Source organism: Vulpes lagopus, chromosome 18 (genome assembly GCF_018345385.1).
Source record: "Vulpes lagopus strain Blue_001 chromosome 18, ASM1834538v1, whole genome shotgun sequence".
NCBI lineage: Eukaryota > Metazoa > Chordata > Mammalia > Carnivora > Canidae > Vulpes > Vulpes lagopus.
Window position 1 is genome coordinate 42,816,937 of NC_054841.1, and position 20,090 is coordinate 42,837,026.

Sequence of the window (20,090 nt, forward strand, 5' to 3'; positions counted from 1 at the left end):
AGACTCTGATCACAATCAGAAGAGGGAGTTTGTACCTACTCTGAAGGCATTGTAGCCTGTTTCCTTGGGCCCTGAGAGGTCACAGCTCTGCCAGCATCGTTTGGAGCTCAGGGAGGGCAGACGAGAAGAGAGGCAGCTTTCTGAAGGCTCGCTGTGAGGAGAAAATAGAAGAGATTCAGTACATTTTTACAAAAGGGGTTATTTTTGTTCTTGAGTTATTTAGTGCTACTAAGAAAAGAATTGACAGTATAACTGGTTCTTTTCTTAAAGAAAGGAAATCTGTTGTCTTAGTTTAATGATTTAGCACTATTTATGGAACTTAATATACCCCATTTATAAGGCACAAGAAAGGGAAAAAAAACGATAAAATTAGATCTTGGAATGTTTTCATGATCTCTCAGTGCCATTCTGCTTAGTAGATTGTCTTCTGGAAGAAATTGGATTTAAATTGCCTGTTTTTAAGGATTTTGTCATATTTTAATATAAGTTCAGTTGTTTCATTTGTTCATTTGTAGAGCATGTCTAAGAAGAATCAGCCAAGGCTTTTTTCTTTTTTTTTAATACTTTACTGAAAGGCATTAATTACTTTCCAGTTCCTATGTAGTTTAACCATTAAACTAGTGGATTTTGGCTGTGTTAGTGTATCACTTGAATTACCATTTACTTATTTAAATCAAGTCACTTTTTTTTTCTAATAAATACATTCATTTTAAAAAGGAACTTTATACTACCATAAGTGGAAAACTCATATCATTTGCCATACATAGAATGACACTATAAAAATAGATGTGCTAAAAATAAAACAGTGCTATTAAATTTATAGCTGGATCCCAAGGCCTGTAAAGGCAATCAAGGCCCTCTGTCTTGACCTAAAAGGGCAGCAGTGTGTGTTAGGGAGAATTTAAAGCAACAAACTTACTCCTTGATCTAACGGAGGAAAAGAAGATCATTAAAAATTACTCTGTGAGGGGCACCTAGATGGCTCAGTTGGTTATGCTTCTAACTCTTGGTTTCAGCTCAGATCATGATCTCAGGGTTGTAAGAACTGGCCCTGCCTGCTCCATCCTGGGAGTGGATTCTCTCTTTGCTCCTCCCCTGCCTGCTTGCGCCCGTGTGCTTGTGCCTGCACGCTCACACGTGCACACTTTCTCAAAAAAAATTCCCTGTAATTCCTTGTCAGTTTCCTGCCTCAGTACTGTCCTTCACTTTGGGAACTGCTGTGAACATCAGTGACTGGAAAAGTCACCTGCAACCCCTCACCAGAGGCAGTCACCATGTGCTCATGGTTCTCTGTGAGCATACACAGAATCACTATGCTCCAGGGAAGCAGCCCACAGAGGACATGCACAGTTAGACTTTTTTCATAGCTACTGAAGATTTTAATTCTGCTATCCACAGAACATTCTTTAAATTCTTAAGGATAAGCATTTCTCATTTGCCATAGGATCTAAGAGTATAGGATATACTGAGTAAAGAAGTACAAGATTTGAATACATTTTCTTTCAGATGTTTAGGCTCTTTCAGGCTTTTCTTTTATGCCTTTAAGAAGTTTAAATATGTAAAGATTTATTTTACTATGTACCTATTGTGGAAACAAATTTAAACATATACAAGAGCTTTAATTAATTGGTGCAGTTTAATTGCCTTTGTATGTGTGATCATTTAAGCTGCTTTTATAATCCTGGCCTTGAATTTTTCCAGCAGGTATAACTTTTTTTTTTTTTTTAATTCCAGTGTAGTTAACATACATTGTTCTATTAATTTCTGGTATATAGCATATAGGAGGTATATCTTTGATTAGTGACGAATACTTTGAATATTTTTCTCTATTATCATATTTCATTGATTCTTAAGATGCACACATTTTAAATTTTTGCATCTTTGGCAGCTGGATACAATTTTACAAGAGGTAGTGTGTCATAATTGATGGCTAGTTTTTTGTTGGACATAAAATGATGTATCTTAAAGTCAGTGGGTCTTACAGTTGATGAAATATGATAAAACACATTCATAGTATTTAGAAAATTTTAAATGATACGACAAGGATTTCAGGAGGATGGCAGAGTCAGAAGCACCAGAAGTCTTTCCCCACCTAATTAAGCACATGGTAGAATCTGTCTCATGTAACTATCTTGGATCTCCAGAGCTATATTGGAGGTTTGCAACTGCCAGGGTGATGCTTGGAAGGTAAATTGCAGTTGATTTTGGTGGATTTCATCTCTTAGCACAGTGACATTTCCCCATTCCGCACCTCTCAGCCAGCAGCGGTGCACTTGTTCCCCAGATAACTCATACATAGCTTGTGGGATCAGGGTAGACAGAGGGACCCTGTCCTTCAAATATTAGGAATCTGCTCTGATCACTGATTGCTGCTTCTGATCACAAAATGTAGATAAAGAGGTGGGTTGCACCTCCCCTGAATTGTTGCAAACCTTTTTCCCTCTGGCTGAAATGACCTTGAGGGGACATGAAGGGCTGACACTCTCCTCCCAGCCTTCATTTTTCTCTTTGTCCCGTTTTTGGAGTCAGACATTGAAAACTGAGACGATCAAAAGTAACCACACACACAGAGGGAATTAGAAAGTCACCATGCACGCCCATGGGAAGGCACAGGCTTAGAGATGACCTGAGAAGAACTTAAATTTTTACCTCAGGCTGATCTTTGGTACAGAGACACCCTACAACAATCAGAAACAAAAACCTTTAAACCACAGAGAAGGAAAAGAATCTGATCTCCCAGAGTTACTACACTATTAAATTCAAATATCCAGTTTTCAACAAAAAATTATAAGGAATACAAAAACAGGAAAGTATGGCCCAATCAAAGGAAAAAATAGTAAACAGAAACCATCCCTGAAAGCCACCTGCTGGTGGATCTGTCAGACAAAGACTTTTAAACAACTGTTAAAGATACCCAGAGAAGTTGTGTGGAAAAAGTCAAGAAAATGATGTATAAACAAAATGGAAATAACAACAGAGAGATTGAAAACCTAAAAAGAAACCAGAAAGAAATTCTGAAGCTGAAAAGTACAGTAGCTGAAATGAAAATCTCCCGGGAGGGATTCAGAAGCAGGTTTGAATGGGCAGAAGAAAGAGTAAGAGAATCTGAGGGAAGGACACCGGGAGTTACTAGTGGTCTGAGCCACAGAAAGAAAGTTGGAAGAAAAGCTAGCAGAGCCTGAGGGACCAGGACAGGGACAGGAGGAGGGGGCACAAGCAGCTGGACTACCATACCCACTGTTTGAGGAAGCAAGTGGAACATGCCTCCCCTCCTGGCCCTGCCCCCCCCCCCCAAACCCTTTGGGGAAGAGGGGGCTTGGAAAGGTTAGAAAAAGGTACAAGGACTCCTGGGTGATTCAGTCGTTGAACATTGCCTTTGGCTCAGGGTGTGATCCTGAGATCAAGTTCCACATCGGGCTCCCCACAGGGAGCCCACTTCTCCCTCTGCCTATGTCTCTGCCTCTCTCTGTGTGTCTCAGATGAATAAATAAATTCAATCCTAAAAAAAATAATAATAATAAAGGTACGAATGTGAGACAGGTGCTCTGGGACCAAAACACTGGGGCAGAAGCTAAGGTGTCAAAGAGTGGTCCTGCCTATTAATGTTTATATTTGTGGTTTTTCTTTGTTTTCTAGCACTTCTTTGTCTCTAAGAATGCTTTTTTCTTTTTGCCTCCCTAGCAATATTTTCCAACAGTTAAGTCTGGTCATCTTAGGAAAGACTGGTTCAGGATTTCTGGTAATTATGTTTTCAAGATGGAAATAGAAAAGTTGCCTTTAAAAGAATTTTCAACAGGAATCTGGATAGTTGACATTTTATGTATCATTTAAAATTTTTGTTATATATTTCTTCTTTTTTTTTTTTGTTATATATTCTTTTTTGCCCTCCCCCCCAAAGCTGGTTATTCCCTCAAAGTTCAACTCTATTTGTGGAATATAACATAGTTTTATTCCACTCTCCTACGTACGGGCATATAGGAGCAGACAGAGGTACATCCAACTTCTGAGGTAAACGAACTGTTTACCAGGGCTAAGGATTCTCTTGCTTGCTTTCTTGAGAGCTTAAAAGCAACTCAAGTTCATTTCAGTTAGCCTGTGGAACTCCGTAATCATGATGATTGTGATAAGTGTTTTATGAGCTTTGTTTGAATTATTTCATTTTAATCCCCATGGCAACCTTATGAAGTAAGTTCTGTTATCCTGATTTGAAAGAAGAAACTGAGGCATCCAGAAGGTGGTAGAGCAAGGACTTGAAGCTGGACAAGCTCCAGACCCTCTCTCTCTTTTTTTTTAAGATTTTATTTATGTATTTTGAAAGTGTATGAGTGCATGCATGAGTGAAGGGACCGAGTGGGGGACAGAGGGAGAGGGAGAGAATCTCAGTCAGACTTCCTGCTCAGTGCAGAGTCCCACACAGGGCTGATCTCATGACTCCAAGATCATGACCCAAACTGAAACCAAGAATCAGAGGCTGAATGGACTGAGCCACGCAGGCACCCCCAGAACCTCTCTCTTGACTCTTAGGCCTTGTTTCTTCAAAAAATTTGAGGTTCTGTAGCATATCATAGGCTTTGATTCCTAGAGTATAGGGAGAATGTTATATTCTCCATATATGTTATACATAACGATAGAATGGAAAGGCCAATAATTTTTAAATTCTTGGACTTTTCCAGGAAAAAGACTTCGACCTGGTGGAGCACAGTAGCAGGTTGCCTCAGTGTGGGAAGTCCGATGTTCTTCCGTTCAGGTGCTCAGGAATTTGGAGAACCAGGGTGGTGGAAGCTTGTTCACAACAAGCCTCCAACAATGAAGCCTGAAGGAGAGAAGCTGTCTGCCTCGACTCTGAAAGTAAAAGGTACTCTTGTGAGAGTGGTACAGGATGTGCTGGCTAGGCTGAAGTCAAGCAAGTGTGAGCTTCTGAGACATCCTGCTTGTACTAGGCAAGCCCATCTGCCTCTCTGGAGCTACTCTATTTGGCCATTTCATTATGGCGTGTTTTGTGTATGCTATAAATAAATATTCTAAAAAAAATTTTATCATTTCCTAATCAAGTGGCTAGTTGTATATGTGCTCCTGAGGTGAGCATTCAAGTTACAAGTTCTGTAAATTTCGTTTGGTATCAAAAAGGTTCTCTATTTCCAACCTTATTTTGTTTTACAATTTTTAATATGGAAATGTTTGGTTTTTAATTTTTTTTAAGATTTTATTTTTTTATTCATGAGAGATGCAGAGAGAGGGGCAGAGACATAGGCAGAGGGAGAAGCAGGCTCCCTGCAGGGAACCTGATGCAGAACTTGATCCCAGGACCCTGGGATCACGACCTGAGCCTGAGGCAGATGCTTAACCACTGAGCCACACAGGTACTCTATGGAAATGTTAAACATATACCAATATGAATAGAATAATGTAATGAATCCCTATGTACCTTTTACCTCACTTTGGCAGTTAACTGCTACCAGTCTCATTTCATTTAGACTCTTGGGTACCTTCCCTCAACCCTCCACCCATCCCACCCATTGGATTATTTAGAAGCAGATCCCAGGCATCAACATTTAATTCTTAAACATCTCAATCTGTTATCTTTAGAAGATAAGGAGTCTTGTAGCCTAACCATGATGCCACTCTCACACTTAAAAAAAAAAAAATTAACTCCTTACAATCACACATTGATCTGATTTTTTTTTTTTTAAATCTAAAGAGCAGGATGCCTAGGTGGCTCAGTCTGTTGATCATCTGCTTTGGGCTCAAGTCATGATCCCAGAATCCAGGGATGGAGCCTGGAGCTGTGGGTCTGGCTCCCTCTTGCTCTGCCCCTCCCCCTGCTTGTGTGTACACATGCTCCATTTCTCCTTCTCTCTCAAATAAATGAAAAATAAAATCTTAAAAAAAAAAAAAAAGGTTTTAGTGAGCTTTAAATTTTTTAAAATATAATTGAGAAAAAAATCAAATAGAATTGAAAAGTAGAAAGCCTGACAATGTCCCCCTCCCCCAGAGTAACCACTGCTGTCGCTTGTGAATGCTGTTAAAAATTATCTCTGCATATTTAAGCTTTTTATTTTTATTTTTTTTTTTGAAAAAATAAACTCATACTGTAATATCTGTTCTCTATTGCCTCTTCCCCTCACTTGGATACCCTGGACATCTTTCCAAAGCAGTACATGTAAATCTACCTCCTTTTTTTTTTTTTTTCTCATTGTGTCCCTTTGGGTGGTCTTAATATGGTAATATATAATAGGCCATTCCCCTGTTGATGGATGTTTTGGTTACTTCTTCCTCTTTGCTGTTGTTATTTTAAATAATACTACAATTGTACACATTTGTGTGTAAATTATTTGTGATAAATTCCTGGAAATGGTTGCTGTATCAAAGGGTGTATTTAGGGGATCCCTGGGTGGCGCAGCGGTTTGGCGCCTGCCTTTGGCCCAGGGCGCGATCCTGGAGACCCGGGATCGAATCCCACGTCAGGCTCCCGGTGCATGGAGTCTGCTTCTCCCTCTGCCTGTGTCTCTGCCTCTCTCTCTCTCACTGTGTGCCTATCATAAATAAATAAAAATTTAAAAAAAAAAAAAAAAAAAAAACAAAGGGTGTATTTATTCAGAATTTTAATTGGTATTGCCAAATTATCCTGCAAAAAGTTGTGATAAGGGATCCCTGGGTGGCACAGCGGTTTGGCGCCTGCCTTTGGCCCAGGGCGCTATCCTGGAGACCCGGGATCGAGTCCCACGTCAGGCTCCCGGTGCATGGAGCCTGCTTCTCCCTCTCCCTCTGCCTATGTCTCTGCCTCTCTCTCTCTCTCTCTTTCTCTCTCTATGTGACTATCATAAATAAAAAAAAATTAAAAAAAAAAGTTGTGATAAGACATCTGCCTTACTAGAAATGCATGAAAGTACCCATTTACCCATATTCTTGCCAAACATTACGAATCTTTTTTTTTTTTTTTTTTAAGATTTTATTTATTTATTCACAAGAGACACAGAGAGAGAGGCAGAGACATAGGCAGAGGGAGGGGAAGCAGACTCCATGCAGGGAGCCCGATGTGGGACTTAATCCCGGAACTCTAGGATCACGCCCTGAGCCAAAGGCAGATGCTCAACTGCTGAGCCACCCAGGCATCCCACCAATCTTTTAATATTAACCAGTTTTGATAGGCACAAGATAATATTTATCATTTAAATTTGCATTATCACTTTTTTCTTATGAAAGCTCTAAGACTTAATTTAGGTTCATTCATTGACATTTCTCTATTTTGAACATAGTAGTAAGTTCATAATAATAAATTAGCAAAAGAAACTGAAGTTGAAATATTTATTCTTTAAAATTTAGATATTTATTTTTTCCTGGCAGCCTCAAAGCCAACTTTAGATCCCATCATTACTGTTGAGGGCCTGCGAAAACGGGCAAGTCGAAATCCGGTGGAATCTGCCATGGAATTAAAAGAGAAAAGGTCTCGTACTCAGGAAGCAAAGGACATTAGGAGAGCCCAGAAGGAGGCAGCTGGCTTTCTTGACAGGAGTACTTCTTCAACTCCTGTAAAGTTTATAAGCCGTGGCCGCAGGCCAGATGTGATTCTAGAAAAAGGAGAAGTGATTGACTTCTCATCCTTGAGCTCCTCAGACCGCACCCCACTGACCAGCCCATCTCCGTCTCCATCTCTGGATTTCTCTGCCCCTGGGACCCCTGCCTCTCACTCGGCCACACCCAGCTTGCTTTCAGAAGCGGATCTGATTCCAGACGTGATGCCACCACAAGCCTTGTTTCATGGTAAGACTTGTTCTTGCGTCCTTTGCTTTACATGTGGGCCATGATATCATGCATGCGTTTTCATCTTGTGGGCAGTATGCCCTGCATTCCTTCCTTCCTTAATCTTGATCATACTGTCTTGCCCTCTGTACAGATGATGATGAGATGGAAGGCGATGGGGTCATAGACCCAGGGATGGAGTATGTTCCACCCCCTGCCGGGGCAGCAGCTTCTGGGGCAGTAGTCGGGGGCAGGAAGAAGGTCAGAGCACCAGAACAGATAAAGCAGGAGGTTGAGAGTGAGGAGGAAAAGCCAGACAGGATGGACATTGACAGTGAAGACACAGATTCCAACACATCTTTGCAAACCAGGGCTCGAGAGAAGAGGAAGCCTCAGCTGGAAAAGGAGAGGAAAGCTAAAGGGCCCAAGTTCACCCCGGTGAGCATCTATGAGGAGAAATTGCTCCTGAAGCGGCTGGAAGCTTGCCCCAGTGCTGTGGCCATGACACCAGAAGCTCGCAGACTAAAGCGGAAATTGATTGTCAGACAAGCAAAAAGAGATAGAGGATTACCACTTTTTGACTTGGATCAGGTTGTTAATGCTGCTCTTCTGTTAGTTGATGGGATTTATGGAGCCAAAGAAGGAGGAGTTTCTAGGCTTCCAGCTGGACAAGCCACATACAGAACGACCTGTCAGGACTTCAGAATCCTTGACCGATACCAGGTAAGACTCTTGGGGGCGCAGTGGAGGTGGGGCAGGCAGCACCATGAAGTATGCACAGCTGTGCTGGGACTTAAAATCCTGAGTGATTCTGAGAGGGAGGGAAAACAGCAAGGGAGAAAGATACAAAAATTACTGGGCTTTATTTTTTTAAACTAAATTATTCATTATGAGAACCCCTTAATACATCTGGGTACAATTGTTTCCTTTTGGGTGTTCAAGACAGATCCTTGACATTTTCTTTGCCTCCTCTAGTCCCTGGCGGGGACTGAGTTTACACATGGTTTGTGTCATAGCTCTGAGTGACCTTTTTTTTGAGGACATATGATACACCATTCCATTTACTGAGCAAGATTGGAGGACACAAAAACATCTACGTAGGTAGGAGACAACACATAGAGGTAGATAAGTGCATGTCAGCGCTGCTTGAGAATATCCAGAGGAATCCAAGTCTGTGAGTGCTCCTGGGAATGATTAATTCCACTCAGAACTTCAAGAATATACCTTTCCACAGCACGAACAAGAGGCCTTATTTTCCTGAATCTTTGCTAGCACTTGTTCATAAGCAGCCTTTAACTACTTTGGTTAATCTCATGGCTGTGAAGTGAAATCTTATTTTTTATTTACATGTCTTTATTTACAAATGAGTTTAAACATTTTTCATGTTTCCAAGTTGTTTCTGTGTCAGTGAATTGCCTATTTGGATTATTTGCGCATTTTTCTGTCTCCTTTGGAAACTAGTGGGTTGTTATTGCCAGTGTTCTGATCTTATTCTGTGATGTACCATGTGTGGAGCTTTTTCTTCTATTGTGTTGGGCATGTGGTGTGTGGGCCTTTTCAATTTGAAACTCTTCTGGAGTTTTCATTTCCTGTCTTCTATTTTCTCTCTCCTGTCTTTTTAGAGCACACCTATTATTTGGATATTTGACCCTCTAGACCAGGGGTCAGCAGGCTTTCTGTAAGGGGGCAGACAGTAAATGGTTCTGGCTTTGCAGGCCATTATACTCTGAGTTGTAACTACTCAGCTCTGCTGTTGTGTGAAAGCCAGATAAAATGGATGGGCGTGGCTGCATCTCAGTGACACATTATTTACTACAACAGGCTGGATCTGGCCTATGAGGTATAGTTTGCTGACAACCCCTACTCTAGATGGATCCCTTAATTTTCTTTTTATCTCCTGTTTTGCATCTTTCCTTTCCTGGGAAGTACTTACCTACCTGCCTGCCTGCATGCTACGGGTGGGTATAGAGGGCCAGGAGCCTACCATTCAGCTGGCAGACTTCCCTGAGCCTCCCGGTTTTCACTCCCACCCTTGCCTGTGTCCAGAAGAGATTCTGGACACTGGGGCATCGGGCAGTCTAGTCTTCTGCCCATGGAGGAAAAGGTCGTTTTTGGATGTGGGCAGTGAGCGTGTAATCGGAGGCTTTAACCTCTTAAGTAAAGAGACTCTCACCCACAATCCCTTCACCCACTCTCAGTGTTAGCAGGACCCACTGCCTTGCTGCCTTTCCTGAGGCCCTTCATGTAAATCATGCTGTTCCTGGTCTGTCTTCATTGCTGCCTTAGGCTCTGGTTCTCTGGTTTCAGCTGTTTGCCACTTACTCATAGTCTTTTGTTGCAGTCATCTGTTCATTTTTTCTTTGTTCCTGTGGGTTTGTCTTTTTAATGCCTATAGTTAATTTTATAAATTGTGAAATGTGTCCAATGACAATAGAAGAATACATAGAACATATCTGTATGATTTATAGATTAATAAAATAAGTACTTCTATGTCTATCTCTTGGGTTAAACAGAACATTACAAGCACGTTGGAGGTTCTGTGTACTGCCTACTCCTTCCTCAGAGGAGCCACTCTGAGTTTTTTATGTCACTAAGTAGGAGGCACTGATCTGGCTGTGTAAGGACTTTGCCACTATTAGAGGAAGGCTTTCAGGAGGGGGTAAGCTGAGCAGTGCCTCCAGGTCATTGTTGTAGAGGGAATTGTGCCCTCCCAAAGGACATATTGACATTTCAGCCCCTGGTACCTGTGAGTGTGACCTTGTTTGGAAATCAGGCCTGGGACACCCGGGTGGCTCAGTGGCAGAGTGTCTGCCTTCAGCTCAGAGCATGATCCTGGAGACCCGGGATCCAGTCCCACATCAGGCTCCCTGCATGGAGTCTGCTTCTTCCTCTGCCTGTGTCTCTGCCTCTCTCTGTCTCTCATGAATAAATAATACCTTTAAAAAAACAAACAAACAAAAAAAGGAAAATGGGCCTTTGCAGATACAATTAGCTTTTTTTTTTCGTTTAAAAGATTTTCTTTATTCGTGAGAGACACACAGAGAGAGGCACAATTAGCTAAATTGAGGTCACATCGGAACAGGGTGGACCCTTCATCTAATCTGACTGGTGTCCTTATAAGAAGAGGAGAGACACAGAGACAGACCCAGGGAGGCCACCATGTGATGGTTGAGGCAGAGCAATGAAGCTACAAGCTAAGGGACATCGAGGATTGGTGGCATCACCAGGAGGTAAGAGAAAGCTTGGAACAGATCTCCCTTAGAAATTCAGAGAGAGCACCGCCCTGCTGACACCTTGATTTCTGACTTCTGGCCTCTGGAACTATGGAAGAAGTTTGTTGTTTAAGCTACTGGTTTGTGGGCCATTGACCTAGCAGCCTGGGGAAACTCATAGTCATACTCTGGCTCCAGCTTCCATGACCCCTTTCCAGAGAAGTCAGTATCCCAGGTTATTAGGCAGTCCCAGGAAACATGAGGCTTCTCACAGTCTGACCATCAGGCAGGGCTGCTCTGTGTACCACACAATGTGGCAAAAATCTGGGCAGGGGCAGCAGGGCCCTCTCTTTCTTGCCTCTGGACTGATGTGCTTCCTTCCAGCTTGTAGGAAGCCAACGTGGTTATTTGTGGGGCCCTCTCCTGATCCAGGGAGTGGGCATGGGGGGAATAGAGGAATATTAGAGTACATGGTGAAACCCAGCTGAGCACTGATGATATTCTGAGCTACAAGTCCCTGGGTTTAATAGAGGATCCAGTATACCTTACGATCCAGCAGTCATACTACTGGGTATTTACCCAGAAAGTACAGATACACAAACTCAAAGGGCTACGTGTATCCTGATGTTTATTGCAATATTACTTACAATACCCAAACTATGGAAGCAGCCCAAGTGTCCATTGATAGATGAGTGGGTAAAAAAGATGGGTTTTACAGGTATACACATAGGTGTATATAGATACACACACAGAGTAGAATATTACTCAGCCATAAGAATGCCATCTTGCCATTTGCAACAACATAGAGTTATAATGCTAAGCAAAATAGGTCAGAGAAAGACAAATACCATATGATTTCACTCATGTGGAATTTAAGAAAAATGAAGGAGCAAAAAAGGTAAATCAAGAAACAGACTTTTTTTTTTAATGATTTTATTTATTCATGAGAGACACAGAGAGAGGCAGAGACATAGGTAGAGGAAGAAGTAGGCTCCCTATGGGGAGCCTGATGCCAGACTTGATCCCAGGAGCTTAGGATCATGACCTGAGCTGAAGACAGATGCTCAACGACTGAGCCACCCAGGTGCCCAAGAAACAGATTCTTTTTTTTTTTTTTTTTTTAATTTTTTTAATTTTTATTTATTTATGATAGTCACAGAGAGAGAGAGAGAGAGAGGCAGAGACACAGGCAGAGGGAGAAGCAGGCTCCATGCACCGGGAGCCCGACGTGGGATTCGATCCCGGATCTCCAGGATCGCGCCCTGGGCCAAAGGCAGGCGCCAAACCGCTGCGCCACCCAGGGATCCCATCAAGAAACAGATTCTTAATTACAGAGAACAAACTACTGCTTGCCAGAGGGGAGGGGGAAATAGAGGATGGGGAGAGAGGAAGGCATTTACAGTGAAAAAAAAATAAAATGACAAAACTAAATAAAAGGTGGTGCGCTGCAGCAGGGACTTAAGATGATGGCCTCATTGTGCATGCCCCTCAAGTGACACTTGTCACTCAGTAGTGCTGGTTACACCTTCTCTAGAGAAGGGACCTCCAGACGTCTCTGGGGAGGCAGCCACCTGGCAGTAGGGGGTTGAGGATTTGAGGATGGAACTGCTGTGCACACAGCTTTTACCTGCTCCATATTCTACCGCCCCATTTATCCCTAGCTCCAGAGGAGTCTGGCGCTGCTACAGAGTTTTAGGAGGATGCTGCAGTACAGATTGGTCTGGTTCTCACCTTACCCAAAGCCAACTTGGAATTTTGGCTTTAAAGTAGTATTTGTCCATCTGCTTCCCAGATGTTTCTTCCCATGATCTTTCTATTTTTGTATGCTACTCTTTTTTTTTTTTTTTTTTTTTAAGTCTGATTCTGTAGTTTTAGTGGGTTTTTGGGAGGGAATAAAATTGTGTGATTAATCCCCCATCCTGACCTGTGATTTTCATATCATTTTAATGTGGTGACACATGAGAACAGCTATAAATGCATTTGCTCAACCCATACCCTTTCTTGTTTTCAGATAAATACAATCATAGCTATAAATGGACCTATAATACTGATTTAGCTGTGACTTATGACTTTAGGTATACAGAATTTTTAAACTATCTTTTAGTAATTGATTTAATTTCTAATTAAATTATGTTGTGGTCAGAGAAAATAGTATATATGATGTTGATTCTTTGCTATAAAGAAAGTTACGTGCTCTATTTTTATTCTTCTTATAGGCCCTAACTCAGGACATATTTTTCTCTATTGATTTTTTAATAGTATCATGTAGTCTTCCCTCCAAATAGGATATTTTTGCATGCTTTTATCTGTTTTTTTTCTTTTGTATTTATTTAAATAACAGTAAACCTCACTTACTTGTTTATTACTCTTATGTGAGTACAACGATCATGAGTAGGAACTTGCCTTCTAATATGTCAAAATACATTATAAAATATATTAATTAAAATAATGTGTTATTGGCATAGAAAGTACAATATACATCAATGAAATAAAAATAACCCAAATATGTGTATATGTACACACAGTATAAATGAATATAAGCCTAGATTAATTTCTTGCTATACTTTCTTTAACAAATTTTAAAAATATGGTTGTTTTGAGGTTAATTTTGAATATCTATATGCCTAAAAATACCTTTATTTCACTCTTGTATTTAAATGATAGTGTAGCTGGATATAAAATTATCATTTTGGTTTTTCCTTCAACATTTTGAAATTATTACTCTATTATATATATAGTGTTGCTGAGAGCGGGCCCCTCTGTTGGTCTTATTCTTGTTTCTTTGTAGGTGGTCTCCTATTTTATTCTCCCATACCCTGGAAGCTTTCAGAATTTTGTCTTCGTTTCTAATCTTTAATTCTTTTTGTGCATTTAAAGTAGTATTTTCGGTCTCCTTTATTTTGTTTGACACCACTTCGCCTTCAGTCACAAGTGTCTTATATGCTGATTTGTTGATGAAAACCACTAACCTCTATGCTTCAGAGCCAAGTACAGCATGAAGATGGAGTTTGGGATAAAAAAGGAACAATAGTTTTGTTGCTTTACTAGGCAAAGGAGGTTGCAGCAGGCCAAGGCCTTTAAAACTGCGAGCCCGTCCAGAGAAAAGATCTAGCTGATTTTGACAGGATTTGTGTATGTCCTGCCAGCCTTGTTGGACATGTCTTCAGGATCGTACTGGGTCCCTAAAACAAAAGGCTGAGAAGGGAGGCGGAGAGGTGTGTGGAAGAGAGGGAGAAGGTTACTTTAAAATCGAGGTTCACTGAAGCATTAGTGCAACCATTTTGATTTTTGTTCAACTTTATGCTTTTAAGCAGTTTCATCTTGACATTTTTTTTACATTGCTTTTATTTAAGTTCGATTTGCCAACATACAGTGTAACACCCAGTGCTCCTCTCATCAACTGCCCATCACCCAGTTTCCCCAACCCCCTTCCCACCTCCCCTTCCACAACCCTTTGTTCATTTCCCAGAGTTAGGAGTCTCTCAGGGTTTGTCTCCCTCTCTAATTTTTCCCACTCAGTTTCCTTCCTTTCACTATTTCTTATATTCCACGTACTCATCTTGACATTTATCCTACTTTTGTTTTTTGAACTTTCCGGATTTGTGATTTTGGTGTGGTGTCTGATTAATTTGGTGAAATTCTTCATCGTTACTACTTCAGTTATTTCTTCTGTTCCTTTCTCTTCTTTTTCTGGTATTCCTCTTAAGTATTTTACACCTTTTGTGGTTGTAACACAGTTTTCGATATTCTGTTCTGCTTTTTTTTTTTTTTTTTAATTTTTATTTATTTATGATAGTCACAGAGAGAGAGAGAGAGAGAGGCAGAGACACAGGCAGAGGGAGAAGCAGGCTCCATGCACCGGGAGCCCAACGTGGGACTCGATCCCGGCTCTCCAGGATCGCGCCCTGGGCCAAAGGCAGGCGCTAAACCGCTGTGCCACCCAGGGATCCCCCTGTTCTGTTTTTTTTAGTCTTTTTTTTCTCTTTGCTTTTCAATTTTGTAAGTTCCTTTTGACATATTCTCAAGCTCAGAGGTTCTTTCTTCAGCCCTCTCTAGTCTACCGATGAGCCCACCAAAGACGGTTCTTCATTTCTGTTACAATGTTTTTGCTCCCTAGCATTTCTTCTTGATTCTTTCTTAGAATTTCCATAAATTGCCCATCTATTCTTGGGTATTGTCTGCTTTATCCGTTAGAGCCCTTAATGTTTTAATCATAATTGTTTTATATTCCCAGTCTGATAATTCCAACATCTCTGCGATGTCTGAGTCTGGTTCTGTCTCTTCAGGTGGTGTTTTTTGCCTTTTAGTGTACCTTGTAATTTTTTATTGAACTCCCAAATATGATATCTTGGGTAAAAGGAACTGAAAAGTAAGCCTTGAGTGGTACAGTGGTGAGGTATAGGGTGAGAAGGGTTCTGTGATCCTATGATTAGTTCTCAGTCTTTTAGTGAACACATGCCCCTGGGCTGTGACTATCACAGTGATTCTCAGATTTGCCTCCTCAGTTAGGTGACATGGAAGGTCTGGCGGGAGCTGGAGGTGGCTAATTCCCTTTCCACAATTGGGTTAGGCTCTGGTAAAATAGTTTCTCTTGTGGGCAGACCTTGTTAAGAATAAGGGACTCTGACATATTTTCAAAACAGCTACCTTTTCTCTGCCAGAAGCCCGAGGGGATTTTTCTTTGATCCTTACAATGAGAACCTGGTAGAGCTCCTGGAGGTAAAAGTCACAAAGATGTGCCTCCTTCCCCAAGTTTTTTCTTTCTGCATTATCCACACTGTGCCTCCAGCAATTTGTCCATTGCTGGGTAGGTTTTTCTACCCCAGCACTGGTTCCTGGAGGTTTCTACTCTGCTAAGTTATGATTCCCTGTATTCACCTGTTTGTCTTTCTCTGAGATCCCAATTCTCTGATGGGTCTACGAAGAGTGATTTTCAGTTTGTTCAACTTTTTACTTGTTAGGATACAGTGACGACTTCCATTCTCCTTATATGCTGGATGGGAAACCAGAAGGCCTTTTACATGTTCTTTAATCTGGAAAATTCTTCATCATTGCTTCTTTAAATATATTCCTCTTTTACTTTTTCCCTCTTTTTCTGGACTTCATATATGGATGTTGACACCATTAATTCTTTCATTTATCTCTTCCTTTGCCTCTTTGAAGAGTTCCTCAATCTATCCCTAACTCAATCACTCAGTGCTTTATTTCAGTGATCATGTATTTAATATCCAGTAATGAATAAGAGATTCTTCATAACTATACTCATTCCTGTTCCCAGGTTCCTTTATTATCTTGGAGTCTACTTATGCTTTTTTTTTTTAACAGCCTTTTTGAGATACAACTCCCATACCATACAATTCCCCCCATTCAAAGTGTACAATTTGGTGGTTTCTGCTATATTCACAGAATTGTATAACTATCATCATAATCAATTTTAGAACATTTTCATCACCCTGAATGGTGTAGCTATTACTGGCCAACCCCCCATACCCAGCCCCCATTAATCTATTTTCTACCTCTATGGATTTACCTATTGTGGACATTTTGCATAAGTAAAATCACATAATAAATTATCTTTTCTGACTGTATTCTTTCACTTAGCATGTTTTCAAGATTCATCCATGTTGTGGTATATATTAGCACTCCATTCCTTTTTATGGCTGCATAATACCCCATTGTATGGATGCACTACATTTTGTCTATCCACACATCAGTTGATGGGCACTTGAGTTGTTTCCAGTTTTTGACCCTTGTGAATAGTGCTGCTTGAACATTGGTGTAAACGTCTTCTTGTGGACATAAGTTTTTATTTCTCTTGGGTATATACCTAGGAATGGGATTCCTCAGTTAAATAGTAACATATTTAACATTTTGAAGAACTGCCAGACTTTTCCAAATTAGCTGCACCATCTTATATTTGCTCCAGCACTTTATGAAGACCTTGACTTCTCCACATGTCATTACCAGGACTTGATACATCTTTTTGATATAGCCATCTTAGCAGGTGTCAAGTGTATCTCATTGTTGTCTTAGTTTGCACTTCCCTGATCACTGTTTATTTGCTTTTTAAAAATGCTTAGTTGACTTGTAAATTAATTCTGCCCTTTTCCAGTATAGTTTGTTTACTTTCTTTTGCACTGCTTGTTGACATATCTTGATTTTTTTTCCCTTGTGAATGAATATTCCCTTAGTATAACCAGGTACCTTTGCTGGTATATACACCTGAGGAAAGGGCAAAAGTCTGGTTCTTAGCTTGTTACCCTCTTGGCAGTTTTAAGGCTCTAGCACTATCCTGTTGTGACCCTCCAGCTGACACTTGCTGGCAAAGTTGATTGGCAGAGATTCATTCAGAGCAGAGCTTGCAAGAGGAAATGGCCTAACTAGGAAGTGCCCCCATCCCTACCTGTGATGGAGAGCCTTTCTCTGCACCAGGCTGCCCTTTGCTGCCTCACCTACCCGGCCATCTTCGGTTGCTCCTGGGGTTTCTCACAGCCTTTTTGTTCCATCTTCCCTCACTCTTGTGGCATCTTTCAGGATGGGTTTGGGAAAGGGACCCAGCAGCCCACCTACTGCTCCATTTTGTTTAGAAGTTTGAAGAAACCCATGTAACATTTTCAAAACTGTTTAGCTTTGGGATGCTTCCCTCCTCCTCGCCCCACACCATTTCATCATTCAGCAAACATAAGTTGAGTACTTGATGTGTGCCACACACTCCTCTAGTTGGGGACACTGCAGTGAATAAGGGCAGAAGGTGCCTGCTAGATGGAGCAGGGAGATACTCCCATGAACAGGAGATGACAGGACTAACTAAATGGGATCATTTCCTGCAAGGTGGATGCGGCAACGGGTGGGAGAGCATAAGGCAGTAGTACCACTTGGGACAGGGTGCTTGAGGACAGCCTTTCAGTGGAGGTCTCACTCGACCCCATCCTGGTCCACAAGGAGACCCAGATTGAGGAAGGTTCAAGGCAGAAGGCCCAGGTGCATACTGGAAAGCACCAGATAGTTTGGTGTCTGGAGCTGGAGCATGGTGACTGCAGAGGAAGTGGGTGGGAGATGAAGCCACAGAGGTTAACAGGCAGATCCTGCAGTCGTGGGTAAGGACTATGAATTGTAAGGAAGCCATGTAGGAATTTTGACGAAGGGAAGAGAATTTATTTATTTTTAAAAGAAACATCTAGCTCTGTGTGGAGAATGGTCAATAAGGGGTGAAAGTGGGAGCAGGGAGACTGATGGGAAGCAGTGGTAGTGATCTAAGCTGAAGTCGAGGAGGGGCTAGATGGAAAGAAGTTAGGGTACTAGATAACGTCTATGGAGTTCCACACAACTCCCCTTGAGACATGAACCAAATTGTCTATTATGGGAAAGTGGTTTGTTGGCTGGTGTTTCAGTTATCTTTTGCTGCATTATAAGCCACTCTACAACTGAGAGGCTTAATATTTAAACTTTCTTCTGATTCTGTGGGTTGACTAAGGCTCAACTGGGGGATGGTTCTATCCCATATGCTGAAGGCTGAGGTCATTCACATGGCTGCCTTGAGCAGGTAGCTGAGTCAGGATTGGAATGACCAGGATGGCTTCCCTTCCTCCAGAGCCCATCTCTGTAGCCTGTAGACATTCATTGCTCCAGCCTGGACACCATGGCAGCTGGACTCAAAGAGACAGAAGGTGGAAGCTGCTGGTCCTCTTAGGGCCTCGGCTCAAGGTCCCAGAGTGTCGCTTCTGACGCCTTATGATTGGTCAGGCCCACCCAGATTCAAGGGGTGGAAACAGATTCTGCCACTTGACATGACGAGCCATACAAACCCATAGGCACAGGAAGAAGTGTCGAGGCTGTGTTTGGAAATTATATGCCTGGCTCTGAATTTCCCTCTGAAACTTACTGGAAAGTCTTAGAAGAATTTCAGAATCATCCTTTGAAAGTTTTGGTGTCCAGTTGGGGAAAGTAATGAGAGCAAATTATAAAAGAAGGAATTTTTGCTCTCCTGACAACAAAGTTATTTTCTAGGGTAAAGAGCAAACTGACTCTCCCACAACAACTCAAGTTTCTAAACTTCATCCAGGCGTTGGCAAACCACTTTATAAATGTGCCTTTTAATCTTCCATCTGGGCTCTTTGCTATAAAACCTTAATTGCACATGTTCTGTTACTACATGGTGAGGGCCCTGGAGCAGCACTCCCAGAAGCAGGCATCTCTAGTCAGGCTTCCAGGGTGAAGCCCACCTGTTCTATCAGGACACCCACCTAAAGAACACAGAGCCACCTCCTCATTCAACCCTATGACAAATCATGAGAGCAGGGCCTCTCTGCTCTCATGATTTGTCATGGGAATGATAGTCCTACGCCTGTTAAATTTACTCATCGAATAGAGGCATTTTTTAATAAATCTGTATACAGGGGCAGCTGTAATTGGTCCCTGCTGCTCTGTGGATAACAGAATACTCCTGCAGGAGAACCCACGTTTTTAGTGTGTTAATATCTGATGACTGTGGATTGGAGATGTTATTAGGCAGAATGAAACTTATGGAAACCGTAAATCCAGTGCTCGGTCTTGAATTTCACTCACTTAAATGACTTAAAATCTTTAACTTAAAAATTTTTTTAATTATTTCAGTTTTAAACTGTTAGAACCAAGATTGGTTTTTCATATCTAATTTTATGTGGTACCTGTGAGGTTTGTATTGAAATCTGAGCGCTCCGAATAAGTAACACAAAAAGGCCTACTTTCTGACACATTAGAATATGTACATACTAATTATCTGAAATCAAACCAATCCTTTCAGTGACTTTATCTTGACATAACCAGCGTTTCTTTCTCCTAGACTGCCTTGCCATCCAGGAAAGGATTTCGGCACCAGACCACTAGGTTTCTATATCGTTTGGTGGGATCGGAAGATATGGCTGTGGACCAGAGTATTGTCAGCCCTTACACCTCTCGGATCTTGAAACCTTATATCAGGTATGTGGAAAAGAGCTGTGATGTTGAGTGTGTTGTGAGGAATGGTATTTGTGGCTTCTGCGCCCTGGTTTCCCATTGGAGCAAGTCTAGACCAACCCCTGTGAGCAGGCATTGACACAGACTGAGTCTGTGCTCTGTGTTCAGTCTTTTCTTTTGTTTGCTTCAACTATACGTTTTTTG

The 20,090-nt window shown here is 41.5% G+C and overlaps 1 protein-coding gene across 2 annotated transcripts in view; it reads left to right on the plus strand.

The window, feature by feature from the left end:
* Positions 1–20,090, plus strand: part of KAT14 (lysine acetyltransferase 14) — a 34,817-nt gene that overhangs the window by 8,504 nt on the left and 6,223 nt on the right. For both annotated transcript variants that reach the window (XM_041732923.1, XM_041732924.1), the window contains exons 4-7: positions 4,674–4,855; positions 7,345–7,761; positions 7,895–8,463; positions 19,774–19,910. In XM_041732923.1, the coding sequence (XP_041588857.1) occupies positions 4,674–4,855; positions 7,345–7,761; positions 7,895–8,463; positions 19,774–19,910 (1,305 nt within the window). The remainder of the gene's footprint in view (positions 1–4,673; positions 4,856–7,344; positions 7,762–7,894; positions 8,464–19,773; positions 19,911–20,090) is intronic.